Raw genomic sequence first — 15,000 nt, 5'->3', positions numbered from 1 at the left:
CTGCTGTGGGGATGTTTTTCAGCGGCAGGAAGTGGGAGACTAGTCAGGATCGAGGGAAAGATGACTGCAGCAATGTACAGAGACATTCAATTCAATTAAATTTTTTCAATTAAATTTTATTTTGAATTTTATAGCGCTTTTTACAATAGACATTGTCTCAAAGCAGCTTTACAGAAATATCAACACGGTATACAGATATTAAAGGTGTGAATTTATCCCAACTGAGCAAGCCACTGAGTGGCGACAGTGGCAAGGAAAAACTCCCTAAGATGTTTTAAGAGGAAGAAACCTCGAGAGGAACCCGACTCAGAAGGGAACCCATCCTCATCTGGGTAACAACAGATAGTGTGAAAAAGTTCATTATGGATTTATATGAAGTCTGTATGGCGTTAAGAGCAGCCGTAGTCCCAGCAGTCTGGAATTAAAGAAGATTTGAGCTCCATCCAGAGGCAGAAAGGATCAGGATCTCTAGTATCTCCATAAATTCGTGTGGGGCTCGGCGAAAGGAGAGAGGGAGAAAAAAGATAATTATGACTGCGAAGTAGTAGAACAGAATCTAGTCAGGGTAGGCTTGAGTAAACAAATACGTTTTAAGCCTGGACTTAAACACTGAGACTGTGTCTGAGTCCCGAACACTAATAGGAAGACTGTTCCATAACTGTGGGGCTCTATAAGAGAAAGCTCTTCCCCCTGCTGTAGCCTTCACTATTCGAGGTACCATCAGATAGCCTGCATCTTTTGATCTAAGTAGGCGTGGCGGATCATATAAAACCAAAAGGTCGCTTAGATATTGTGGCGCGAGACCGTTTAGTGCTTTATAGGTTAATAAAAGTATTTTATAATTAATGCGAGATTTCACTGGGAGCCAATGCAGTATTGATAATATCGGTGTGATATGGTCGTATCTTCTAGTTCTAGTTAGGACTCTAGCAGCTGCATTCTGGACTAACTGGAGCTTATTTATATTCCTACTGGAACATCCAGACAGTACGGCATTACAGTAATCTAATCTAGAGGTGACGAATGCATGAACTAGTATTTCTGCATCATGTAGTGACAATATGTTTCTTATTTTAGAAATATTTCTGAGATGAAAGAAGGCTATCCTAGTAATATTATCTACATGAGCATCAAATGATAGACTGGAGTCAATAATCACTCCAAGGTCTTTAACTGCTGCACATGATGAAACAGAAAGACCATCCAGAGTAACCATGTGATCAGAAAGATTACTTCTAGCTACACGTGGGCCTAATAAAAGTATTTCTGTTTTATCAGAATTAAGTAGAAGGAAGTTAGTTAACATCCAACGTCTAATGTCCTTTACACAATCCTCAACTTTACTAAGCTTCTGTCTGTCCTCTGGCTTCGCTGAAACATACAACTGTGTATCATCAGCATAACAGTGGAAGCTAATTCCATGCTTACGAATAATTTGACCTAGGGGTAGCATATATAAAGTAAAGAGCAGTGGGCCTAAAACAGAACCCTGTGGAACTCCAAAAGTAACCTCAGTACGCATGGAGAAATCACCATTTACATCTACGAACTGATAACGATCGGTCAGATAAGACCTGAGCCAGGAGAGGACTGTTCCCTTAATACCAACAACATTTTCTAATCTATCAAGCAGAATAGTGTGATCTATAGTATCAAAAGCTGCAGTAAGGTCGAGTAACACAAGCAGCGAGACACAACCCTGATCGTAGGTCAGTAGAAGGTCATTTACTACTTTAACTAACGCTGTCTCTGTGCTATGATGAGGTCTAAATCCTGACTGATACATTTCATGAATGTTATTCCTATCTAAGTACGAGCATAACTGCTTTGCTACAACCTTTTCTAAAATCTTCGAGATGAAGGGGAGATTTGATATTGGTCTATAGCTGGACAGTTGAGACAGGTCAAGATCAGGTTTTTTTAATCAAGGGTTTAATAACTGCTAATTTAAGTGATTTAGGTACATAGCCACTGCTTAGGGAAGAATTGATTATATTTAAAAGTGGTTCAATTACTCCTGGACAAATCTGTTTAAAGAGACATGTAGGTACGGGATCTAGTGTGCAAGTTGATGAATTCGCTGAAGAGATTAATGTAGCCATACCATGGACACTGACACGCCCCCATACCATGGACACTGACACGCCCCATACCATGGACACTGACACGCCCCATACCATGGACACTGACACGCCCACATACCATGGACACTGACACGCCCCATACCATGGACACTGACACGCCCACATACCATGACAGACGCTAGCTTTTGGATCTGACTCTGATCACAGCTTGGATGGTCCTTTTCCTCTTTGGCTCGGAGAACACGACGGTTGTTTTTCCAAAAACTATTTAAAATGTCGACTCATCGGACCACAAAACAAGATTCCAATGTGCTACTGTCCATCTTAGATAAGACCGAGCCCAGAGAAGTGGTCGGAGCTTCGGGACAATGTATGGCCTCTGCTTTACATAGTAAACCTTAACTTGCATCTGTGGATGCAGCGGCGAATGCTGTCGACTGATTAAGGTTTACCAAAGTATTCCCGAGCCCATGTCAGGATCTTCATTACAGACTCATGACGGTTTTTAAGACAGTGACGTCTGAGGGAGCGGAGATCACGCGCATTCAGAAGTGGTTTTATGCCTCGCCCTTTACGCACCGAGATTTGACCGGATTCCTTGAATCTTTTAATTATATTGTGCACTGTAGAAGGTGAAATGACCAAAATCCTACCGATTTGTCTTTGGGGAATGTTGTTCTCAAAGTGTTGGATTATTTGCTGACATATCTGTTGGCAGATTGGCGAGCCTCGACCCGTCCTTACTCTTGAAGGACTCTGCCTTTATTGAAGGCTCCTTATGTATATGATTAGACGATAATTAGACCTCACCTGTTTCACATCCCCGCCTTCTTTCAACTCGTCACATCGCTATTAATCCTAAATGACCCCTGTCCCAACTTTTTTGGAACGTGTTGCAGCATCAATTTCAAAATGAATGTTCATCTTCCAGAAACTTTGCAGTTGACTAGGTAAAACATCAAATACCTCGTCTTTATGTTTTTTGTTTAAATACAAGTCAATGTACATTTACAAATGACCCTCATTGTTTTATTAGCATTTTCCATACTGTCCCAACTTTTTCGGTATTGGGGTTGTCTAATGTCACTACATGATGCGGAAATAGTAGTTCATGCTTTTGTCACCTCTAGACTAGATTACTGTAATGCCTTACTGTCTGGATGTTCCAGTAGGAGCATAAACAAACTCCAGTTAGTCCAGAATGCAGCTGCTAGAGTCCTAACTAGAACCAGAAGATACGACACATCACCCCGATCTTATCCACACTGCATTGTCTCCCAGTGAAATCTCACACTGATTATAAAATACTATTATTAACCTATAAAGCACTGAACGGTCTCGCGCCATGCAACTTTGATCAAAAGATGCAAAGTATGTTTGCATAAGTAGTATGCTAGAGTACGAGGCGTATGAGTTCCACTCTCCTCTGTGAAATCCACCTTCATCTTCTGTTTCTCCATCACTGCCTCCAGCTCTGTTGCCTTTCTGACATCCTGAGAAAAAAAACACATCATTTATGCACATCATTAGCGTGTGTGTGTGTGCGCGTATGTGTGTGTTTACCTCCAGCAGTGCATTCTGTACGGCAACTTGTCTGTACACCCTCGCTCCTTTTTCAGGAATGACAGCGCGAAGTTCCTCTTTATTCAGAGAGAATAGCTGAGCTCCTGTTAACACACAAAGACACTGTGTAGTCCTACACACACACACACACACACACACACACACACACACACACACACACACACACACACACACACACACACACAGATATTAATAAATTAATAGATAATATTTTATAAAAATTTGACAAGAGGCAGTGATTCACACAGGCCACTATAGGGAGCCGGAGCACAGACTGCCCTTTTACTAGACCATTAAAAATAAAGAGAATTAGAGTCACACCAGTAACTTTGTTCCAACAAGAGTAACACACACTTTCTGTCAAACTGTCAATCAAAGTAGTGTGTGCTGATTTATAGCCCTTTGTGCTTCTCAGGCCGACATTTCTGTAAGTGACCTAATTTATGCCCGGGGTGGGGGGGTAACCCTATCGATTGTATCAGTGGGTCAGTCTAGCTCCTGTGTGTCTGGGCAGTGGTGGAGAGGGGTGTGTGGGGGAGTGGCCCCACAACAAAGGTGTTCATGTTAATGAGTCTGTTTGTTTTTTTTTTTTTGTTTTTTTTTTTGGGGGGGGGGGGGGGGGTGAAATAAGTCTGAAAAGAGTATCAATGGTTAATATGGGGATGTGTTTGTGTTACTGTGTGGCGTTATTTCGTTTGTGTAAACACACTGTTAGAAAAGCATGATGTTTGAATGTGTACATATATGAGTAGAATATTTGTTTGTGAAATAAATGAAAACAATTGTTGATTATGTTTTTAGGAGCCCGGTTTACCTTTGAATAAAAAGTGTAGGAGGTAAAGCGTTTTTTTTTTAATTTATTTATTTTTTTTATAAAGAATCTGTTAAAAGAATCGTGTGTATTACATACATTCTAAACATAAAGCTTTAGGAGGTAAAAATGATTAAAAGAGCTGTTTAAAAAGAATCGCACATATTATATGACTTCTAAACAAAGATCCTTACGAGCTAAAAATGTTAAAGTGTTGGCTAAAAGAATCTCCGTAATGTTTAAACTAGAAGACAAAAAACCGAATCACCTCTCTCTCTCTCTCTCTCTCTCTCTCTCTAAACCGCGCCCATACATACATGTTACAGACACCTCTCTCTCTCTCTTTCTCTCTCTCTCTCTCTCTCTCTCTCTCTCTCTCTCTAAACCCCGCCCATACATACATGTTACAGACACCTCTCTCACTCTCTCTCTCTCTCTCTCTCTCTCTAAACCCCGCCCATACATACATGTTACAGACACCTCTCTCACTCTCTCTCTCTCTCTCTCTCTCTCTAAACCCCGCCCATACATACATGTTACAGACACCTCTCTCTCTCTCTCTCTCTCTCTCTCTCTCTAAACCCCGCCCATAAATACATGTTTCAGACACACCTCTCTCTCTCTCTCTCTAAACCCCGCCCATACATACATGTTTCAGACATCTCTCTCTCTCTAAACCCCGCCCATACATACATGTTTCAGACATCTCTCTCTCTAAACCCCGCCCATACATACATGTTTCAGACACACATCTCTTTCTCTCTCTCTCTCTCTCTCACTCTCACTCTCTCTCTCTCTCTCTAAACCCCGCCCATACACGTGTTTCACAAGACAGTACTTTGTCAAACTGTCAATCTAAGTAGTGTGCTAATTTATGATCTTTGTGTTTTCCTGACCAACAGTTTGTAGGTAGTCTAATTTATGATCTTTGTGTTTTCCTGAGCAACAGTTTGTAGGTAGTCTAATTTATGATCTTTGTGTTTTTCCTGAGCAAGAGCTTTGTGTGGAGACACTTATTTTATGACCGGGGGTCGTGGTGTAATCCTATCAGTATGTTTATGATAATGAGTTGGTGTCTGGGGGTGTTAATGGCTTTACGATACCCCCAGCAATAGGTAGACTCTATGTTTAAAAGTGGAGTGAGTTACACAAGTCTCTAAGATCTCGGCTGTGTACCAGTGTTTGCGCTGTGTGATTTAAACGAACCTGCGGCTTCTCATTTTAGCACCGCTAAAGTTTTATTTTTATTATGAGGAATACTTCAAAGAGGAGGTGGCTGTCTATCGTAACAGTAAGTGTTTTATTAGTGGTGCTTGAAAAGCGCTACTATTGTTCTCTTGCATACTTATTATTATTATTATTATTATTATTATTATTATTATTACACTTTTTTTCCGGCGCGTAACTAGTCCCGCACCGTTTGTCGGAGATCGACAGGTGAGGTGTTGAATCGATCGGCTTATTGAGCAGAGGTGTGCTATGACTTTTATAAGCGATCGGAATGCCGGAATTCCCACTACGGAAGCTCAAAGTCAGAAAATTCCCCATAGATTGCATTGAGTTTCGAAAGTATTGGCCCTCTAAACAGAAAGCTCTAAAAGAATTGCCTCCGTACACATTTGGCTCTAAAATGTATTGGCGCACAATCTGTTCAGCTCTCAGAAGTATTGGCACCCTATCTGGCCGCCTCTCAAAAGTACTGGAACCCTTGATAGTCAGCTCTAAAAGGTATTGGCACACTACACGGCCAGCTCCAACAGTGCTTGCACCCTATCTGTCCGGCTCTCAAAAGTATTGGCGCCCTTCGCCATCGGCTCTTGAAAGTATTTTCGTCCCATTCCTGTTTTGCCATGGCGAGCACCATCCACATTTTCTTCAGGAAATGTACCAGTCTAGTTATTATTATAATTAATGGTGCTTGAAAAGCACTACTATTGTTCTTCGGCCTACTTAGTATTATTATTATTATTATTATTATTATTATTATTATTATTATAATTAATGGTCCTTGAAAAGCACTACTATTGTTATTTGGCAAACTTATTATAATTATTCTTCTTCTTCCACTTTTTTTTTCGGTGCGAAACTAGTCCCGCACCGTTTGTCGGAGATCGACGGTTGAGGTGTCGAATCGATCGGCTTATTGAGGAGAGGTGTGCTATGTATTATGGAAGCGATCGGAATGTCGGCATTCCCGGTACAGAAGCTCAAAGTCGGAGAATTTCCCATAGACTTGCATTGAGTTGTGAAAGAATTGGCGCTCTACACCGCCAGCTCTAAAAGAATTGCCTCCATACACGCCTGGCTCTAAAAAGTATTGGCAACCAATCTGTCCGGCTCTCAGAAGTATTTTCACCCCTCATGGCTGGCTCTCCAAAGTATTTCCGCCCTACACGGCCAGCTCTAAAAAGTATAGCTGCACTACACGGCCGGCTCTCAGAAGTATTGGCGCCCTATGCCTCCAGCTCTCAAAAGAATTGAAGTCCAGCTCTCAAAAGTATTGGCACCCTACGCCGTCAGCTGTCAAAAGTATTGGCACCCCACTCTTCTGGCTGTCAAAAGTATTGGCACTCTACACTTCCGGCTATCGAAAGTATTGGTGCCTGATCAGAATTTTGCCATGGCAAGCAGCACACATTTTCTTCAGGAAATGTACTGGTCTAGTTTATTATTATTATTGTTGTGTGTGTGTGTGTGTGTGTGTGTGTGTGTGTGTGTGTGTGTGTGTGTGTGTGTGTCTGTCTTATTATTTCTGTGTCTGTGTTATTATTTCAGACATCAGATATTTCTCATCTATATTAAATGTTTTCTACACATTTGATCATTTTAGAAAATGTCTGAAGGATTTTTACACGCACCCCTGCTCTCATCAGACAGAACCTCGATTGGGAAACACTGGGTTAGTTACTCGTCTGACCAATGTGTTTAACTTACTCTCCATCATCACTTTTATTCTGAGTAACATTCATTATTCACACAAAAACTACTTACACACCAATCCTCACTAATATCAGGATACTCGCTCTCATTAAGGGAAAACCAGAAAAAATACACTCCTGCAGATATTTCAGTAAACTTACTCAGCGTATGAGTTCTGCTTCTTTATCTAATGATCTGCTGAGTGTTTCTAGTTCCTGTTATTTTATTTTAGTTTATATATTTGTATAGAGCTCTGACAGTTGTTTGTGCACAGCTGAATGAAGTCACGAGATAATAAATGAAGGTAATGAAATGATAATGTGTGTGATGTAGATTTTACCAGACTTTTAATTCTGTTCTCTGTATTTGCAGCGTTTTCAGGCTTATACTTTCAGTATTTACAGGCCTGTGCTCGATGAATCAGAAAGCTGTCTGAAAACAAACCATATCCTACCTCACTGCCCCTCCCCCTCTGCAGAATAAACGGTTAGGAAGTGAAAGTAAAAGTCAGTCTCCATTTTGTGTGCAGGGGAAAACACACCATTTCAGGAGTAAAAACACAGTGAGTATCTACATCTAAAGCTATAATATATAAACACTATATGTACACTAGATGCAGAAGAGTTCTGTGGGTTTGTACTGAAGTTTGAATGTACACAGGTTGTTTTATGACTTGATACCGTGACTATTTCCTGTAAGTGAACTCTGTGCTGATACAGGGTTTGATTTAACACACCGATGTTGGAGTGAAGTAAACGTGTGTCCTGCTGTAACCTGGAGAAGGAGACATGACCTCCAACATGAGTGTGTCTGGAAAACAGGACTTAAAGAGAGACGAGAGGTGAGTTACTTTTCCATTCTCCAGCAATAAACACACACCGTCTCATGGAACAGATCTGTATCTCTAAACACTCACTAGTGTACAGAGGAACTAGACTTTGGTTTAAGGTGTTTAATAGCAGTGAATATATCACTGATCTGATCTAAGAACAGTTTAGAGAAATCATTCACTGAGAGAAGAGTAAAAAGGACTGTGTAATGTGGAGGAGAAGAGCAGCGTAGCTTTGAGTCAGTGAACTCTACAGGCTTTAAGACCCAGCTGAGTCAGTTATCTGTGACTGGGACTCCTGACATCAGTGTAATTCCTGAGGTATGAGGCGTGTCTCCTGTTTGAATAAGTGTGCAGACTGGAGCTGAATTAAAAAGATGGAATTATTGGTGTTTAATGATGAACACATTGTGTAACAGTGCTGAGACAGCAGAGTATTAATTATTGCTGATATTTCTGTTTAATTCTAGAATGATGGAGGGAAAGAGATCAGACTCACCAGAACCCAGCTGTGTGTCCATGAAGAGTGACGAGTCAATGGATCATCCAAATCACTTCAGAGACGGAGCCAGTTCTCCTGATGTGAGGTCAGTACAGTGAGGTGTTTTACAGCAGTGTTCCACCTGATCAAACTCACTGGTCTCATTCTGAAGCCCTTCATGATCTTTATCAGGTGTTGAAGCAGTAAAACACTAAACTGTGCAGTGCTGAAGCTCTTGGACTGGCAGTGAGGAAAACTGCTTTAAGAGTTCAGTTCAGCCTGCAGTCCCTGAGCTGGAGGGTCTGTGGTGCTACACAACAACATTTACACCTGGGACATTAATGACTAGATCACTATTTTATTCATAAACATGTTAGTGTCAGTGAGAAATCCTGAAATCAGTGTATTGTGTTAAGAGGATGGTGTTAAATATCTGTCTCTGTATGTATTAGTGTGTGTTCTGCAGCTATGAATACATATAGTCTATATCACATCATGTGTTTTATTTCTTCACAGACCACAACAGAAGAAATCAAACCTCAGCAGAAATCAGTTGGACTCCATATTCAAGGTGTGTGTCTTTTTAATGTGTGTAACTTGTGTGTGAGCAGGGTGCAGGTTTTTTTTATTTAAGATCATGACAATTTACAGATTTATTGATGTGCAGCAGCATTATGGGTAATCAGGCAGAATTTCAGCTGTAACTGTGGGAATAGAAAGAGACTTTTATTCTTTTGATAAAATAAAAGCATCTCTCAGTGTGTAACATTATAATATTTAGATGTGTTCCTGTGTGTTTCTAACCAGGAGCTGGAACACAAAGTCATCACTCTGATAAAGATTGAGCTGAAGAGGTTTAGGAAGCTCCTGAGTCCAGATTACCCAGCATGCACTGAGAGGGAGGTGCAGGATGAGGAGGATCTGCACAGTGTCAGAGACGGAGCGCTGAAGATCACACTGCACGTCCTGAAGAACATGAACCACACAGATCTCGCTAACACACTGCACAACAGTAAGAGCTCTGAGTCATGGCTTTATTCCATCAGGTTCACTTTAGAGAGAGGAAATAGTTTTAGATAGGAACACTTTTAGTTTGAAGTTCGAGTTTAGTATCATGTATATCTGCTGCTTTTCTGTTCTGTTCGTGGTCCAGCTTGTGGTGACTCTGTACAATGGTCCTGTTCCTTCAGGAATATTTACTACATGAATCAGGAATGAACAGCAGCATTTGAATTTGACATTTAATCCTGTGTTCAGTGATTTTACATTAAAACATCTTATTACTTTGTTTATTAGAACTCGCCTCTGTGTATCAGACAAAGCTGAAATCCAGCCTGAGAGAGAAGTTTAAAAGAATTAATGAAGGAATCTCACAGCATGGAAGCTCAGCACTTCTGAATGAGATCTACACAGAGCTCTACATCACAGAGGGTTGGAGTGGAGACGTCAATAATGAACATGAGGTGAGACAGATTGAGACAGCGCCCAGGAGACCAGCAGCACAGGAGACACCCATCAAATGTAATGATCTCTTTAAAGACGAGTCCATCAGAAGTGTGCTGACGAAAGGGGTTGCTGGAATTGGAAAAACAGTCTCTGTGCAGAAGGTCATTCTGGACTGGACTGAAGGAAAAGCAAATCAGGACGTCACCTTCATGTTTCCACTTCCCTTTAGAGAGCTGAATCTGATGAAGCAGAAACATCTCAGTCTGATGGATCTTCTTCATCACTTTTTCCCTGAAATGAGAAAACTAGAAGTAATAGACTGTGACTCCTACAAAGTGGTGTTGATCTTTGATGGTCTGGATGAGTGTCGACTTCCTCTAAATTTCCAGAAGAATGAGAGATTGTGTGATGTGACAGAGTCAGCCTCAGTGGATGTGCTGCTGACGAACCTCATCAAGGGGAATCTGTTTCCCGCTGCTCTCCTCTGGATCACCTCTCGACCAGGAGCAGCCAATCAGATCCCTCCTGAGTGTGTGGACCAGGTAACAGAGGTACGAGGGTTCAGTGATCCTCAGAAAGAGGAGTACTTCAGGAAGAGGATCAGTGATCAGAGCCTGGGCAATAAAATCATCTCACACATGAAGTCTTCAAGAAGCCTCTACATCATGTGCCACATCCCAGTCTTCTGCTGGATCTCAGCCACTGTTCTAGAGAGAATGTTGGGTGAAGCAGAGAGTGGAGAGATCCCCAAGACTCTGACTCAAATGTTCACACACTTCCTGATCTTTCAGATCAAACACAAGGACCAAAAGTACCATCAGAAATGTGACCCTGATCCTCAGCAGACCAGAGAGAGTATCCTGGCACTGGGAAAACTGGCTTTCCAACAGCTGGAGAAAGGAAACCTGATCTTCTATGAGGAAGACCTGAGAGAGTGTGGCATTGATGTGAGAGAAGTGTCAGTGTACTCAGGAGTGTGTACCCAAATCTTCAGAGAGGAGTTTGGGCTTCACCTGGGGAAGGTGTTCAGCTTTGTACATCTGAGTGTTCAGGAGTTTCTGGCTGCTTTATATGCATTTTTCTGCTTTATTTTTAGAAAGACAAATGTGTTAGTGGAGCAAAGCACTGGACGTTCTAATTTCTTCAGAAAGTCAGACATGTCTGATCTCCTCAGGACTGCAGTGAACAAGGCCTTACAGAGTGAGAACGGACACCTGGACCTGTTCCTCCGCTTCCTTCTGGGTCTCTCACTGGAGTCCAATCAGACTCTCTTACGAGGTTTAATGCCCCAGACAGGAAGCAGCTCTCACAGCAAACAGGAAACAGTCAAGTACATCAAGGAGAAGATCAGGGAGAATCCATCTCCAGAGAAATCCATCAATCTGTTCCACTGTCTGAATGAACTGAATGATCATTCTCTAGTGCAGGAAGTACAGACTTACCTGAACAGAGGAGGAAACAGTCGTCTCAGTGGAACCAGACTCTCTCCTGCTCAGTGGTCAGCTCTGGTGTTTGTGTTACTGAACTCAGATCAGGAGCTGGATGTGTTTAATTTGAGTAAATATGACCCATCAGAGGAATGTCTTCTGAAGCTGCTGCCAGTGGTCAAAGCCTCCAGAAGAGCTGAGTGAGTATTTTTATTTATAAATGTATCACTGCATGGTTTATTATTTTAATGTAACACTGAACTGCACTGTTTGGATTAATGCTGGTTAATAATTACTCTAATCATCTTTAAACAAACCTCTGGTACTGTTCCAGAAGAGTTTCACTTTTTACACCAACACGTTACGTCTGCACTGAGGGCGGGGCCATGTGGACAAAACCTTCCATCACCATTTATTACCTTTTCTCTAAAACTGATGAAGAAATGATCTCTACAGAATAACTGCATGTATTCATCACTGCTTTCTGATCATTTTGTGATCTAAACACCAGTGAAAGGCACTTTTTCTTTTCTCCTTTCATTTGAAAGTGACATTGAACAGAACTTCACCAACGAGAAGAAGAAAAACAGAACACTGTCACCATGGGAACAATATGAATACAGCATGTGACACTGGTGATATAGAGGATATAGGAAAATATCTATCAATAGACATGACTGATTATTCTATTTTCTGGTCCTATGATGTGTATCAGCGTATCACACCGCCCAATCTGCACTGAGGGACACGTGAGAGTGTCGTGGAAAACAATCTTTCCAACCTAAGTTAAACACTTCAGAGACAGAGGGTTTGTAGATGCCAAAGGTCACCAAACTTTATTGAAGCAACAAAGTGAGACAGTCTGCAGAAAGTCTGAATTATACACACCTACACATGTCTTTATATATTTTTCTGAAGCAGTAAAATTATCCCTAGACGGGGCATTAACCTCTTCTTTCTAAAAACAAACCAATCTCCATCGCCTTAATGAATTATTCATATCTATATGATACATTACATTTGTCATGCATGCGTTGTTAGTTGGATTTTCTTAAAGGTTTTATTGGGACAAGGTCATTTTTTGCAGCGCATGCGCCTTGCGTTGAATTTTCTGAAAGGTTTCATCAGGACAGGATTTTTACCCCGTCCCAGATTTCCCCCTTATACCTTAATGACCTTCTGGCTTTAGTCCCAGCCTGGTACACTTCATCCTGGAAGTCTGATCTGTTATTGTGACACTGGTATTGAAGCGAAAGGGCTTTGATTGGAAACACAGTTCTGGTGAATGTCTAATTGCTCATTTATTGCCAGAGTAAAGCTGCTTTAGACAAAACACACGGTTCTTCTAACTCCGTTTACACAGGACATACAGAGATGCAGAAAAACACCTGATGTTCAGTAACACATAGACGTCTTCTAGCTCACTACACACTTACAATAGAACTTGATTAAAACTCTTCTGTGCTTTTTCACTTTCACACCGACCTTGTTTGGTTTGGACCGATCAGACTTTCTCTTTAGATTGGATCTGGTGTGGGATTAGTTTACAGGATGAAAGAGGATTGTCCTCGAGGACGGATTTCCAGTTAGCAAAACCATCATAATAATCCCTCTGTGCAGATCAAGGGATACGTCCTGTTTATAACTTTAATCCCTAACAAAAAATGTGTGAATATTTACCATAAACAAACAAACAAACAAACAAACAAACAAATACATAATGCATGCACTGTGTGAGACGGATTTCCAGTTAGCAAACTAACTCGTCAACTTACTCCACACACACACACACACACACACACACACTCTCTCACACACACAAACACGCTCTCATTCACACACACACTCTCTCTCACACACACTCACACACTAACACACTCTCACTCACACACAGACTTTTTTTTTTACATGTACTTCCCTTAAAAATGGTTTCCATTATTCAAACAAAAACCCTTCTGTTTTCATTTCAATAATAATAATAATAATAATAATAATAATAATAATATTAATAATAATAATAATAATAATAATAATAATAATAATAATAATGCTGATGTGGTGTCCTGTCCTCTGATTTCTGTGTGTGAGAGAAACACACTCACATTTCTGTTACATGGTAAAGAGTAAGTGTGTTATGGCTGTGTGTGTGTTTGAGGTCAGTGTTCTGATATTTCATCATTTCTCTTCCAGGCTGTGTGTGTGTAAACTGACAGAGGAAAGCTGTAGAGTTCTGTCCTCAGTTCTCAGATCAAACTCCTCCAGACTGAGAGAACTGGACCTGAGTGTCAATAACCTGCAGGATTCAGGAGTGAAGCTGCTCTCTGCTGGACTGGAGAATCCACACTGTACACTGGAGATACTGAGGTACACTCACACACACACACTCACTCACACACTCACACACACACACACACTGTACACTGGAGATACTGAGGTACACACACACACACACACACACTCACACACACACACACACTGTACACTGGAGATACTGAAGTACACACACACACACACACACTGTACACTGGAGATACTGAAGTACACACACACACACACACACACACACACACACACACACACACACACACGCTGTACACTGGAGCACTGGAGATACTGAGGTACACACACACACACACACACACACACTGTACTCTGGAGATACTGAGGTACACACACACTCACTCACACAGACACACACAGACACACTCACACAGACACACACAGACACACACACACTCACTCACACACACACCTACTCTCTCTCACACATACAAACACTCTCTCTCTCACTTTCTCTCTCTCTCACACACACAGACTTTTTTTTACATGTACTTCCCTTAAAAATGTTTTCCATTATTCAAACAAAAACCCTTCTGTTTTCATTTCAATAATAATAATAATAATAATAATAATAATAATAATAATAATAATAATAATGATGCTGATGTGGTGTCCTGTCCTCTGATTTGTGTGTGTGAAAGAAACACACTCACATTTCTGTTACATGGTAAAGAGTAAGTGTGTTATGGCTGTGTGTGTGTTTGAGGTCAGTGTTCTGATATATCATCATTTCTCTTCCAGGCTGTGTGGATGTGATCTGACAGAGGAAAGCTGTAGAGTTCTGTCCTCAGTTCTCAGATCAAACTCCTCCAGACTGAGAGAACTGAACCTGAGTCACAATAACCTGCAGGATTCAGGAGTGAAGCTGCTCTCTGCTGGACTGGAGAATCCACACTGTACACTGGAGATACTGAGGTACACACACACTCACACACACACACACACACACACACACTGTACACTGGAGATACTGAGGTACACTCACACACTCTCTCTCTCTCTCTCTCTCTCTCTCTCTCACACACACACACACACACACACACACACACACACTGTACACTGGAGACACTGAGGTACAA

General features: G+C 41.2%; 1 protein-coding gene across 17 annotated transcripts in view; it reads left to right on the top strand.

Moving 5' to 3' along the window:
- Nucleotides 1-15,000, top strand: part of LOC124627540 (NACHT, LRR and PYD domains-containing protein 3) — a 285,770-nt gene that overhangs the window by 260,383 nt on the left and 10,387 nt on the right. For 14 of the 17 annotated variants that reach the window (XM_053678676.1, XM_053678680.1, XM_053678687.1 and 11 more), the window contains exons 9-10: nt 13,772-13,945; nt 14,663-14,836. In XM_053678676.1, coding sequence (XP_053534651.1) covers nt 13,772-13,945; nt 14,663-14,836 — 348 coding nt within the window. Of the gene's footprint in view, nt 1-7,824; nt 7,961-8,117; nt 8,240-8,697; nt 8,815-9,224; nt 9,280-9,515; nt 9,721-10,004; nt 11,782-13,771; nt 13,946-14,662; nt 14,837-15,000 lie in introns of those variants that run through there. The other 3 variants (XM_053678689.1, XM_053678691.1, XM_053678690.1) reach the window with 3 other exon arrangements.

The sequence above is a fragment of the Ictalurus punctatus genome, unplaced genomic scaffold (genome assembly GCF_001660625.3).
Source record: "Ictalurus punctatus breed USDA103 unplaced genomic scaffold, Coco_2.0 Super-Scaffold_100046, whole genome shotgun sequence".
Lineage (NCBI taxonomy): Eukaryota > Metazoa > Chordata > Actinopteri > Siluriformes > Ictaluridae > Ictalurus > Ictalurus punctatus.
Note: the sequence above shows the minus strand (reverse complement) of the source record. Positions and strands in the feature narration are given on the sequence as shown.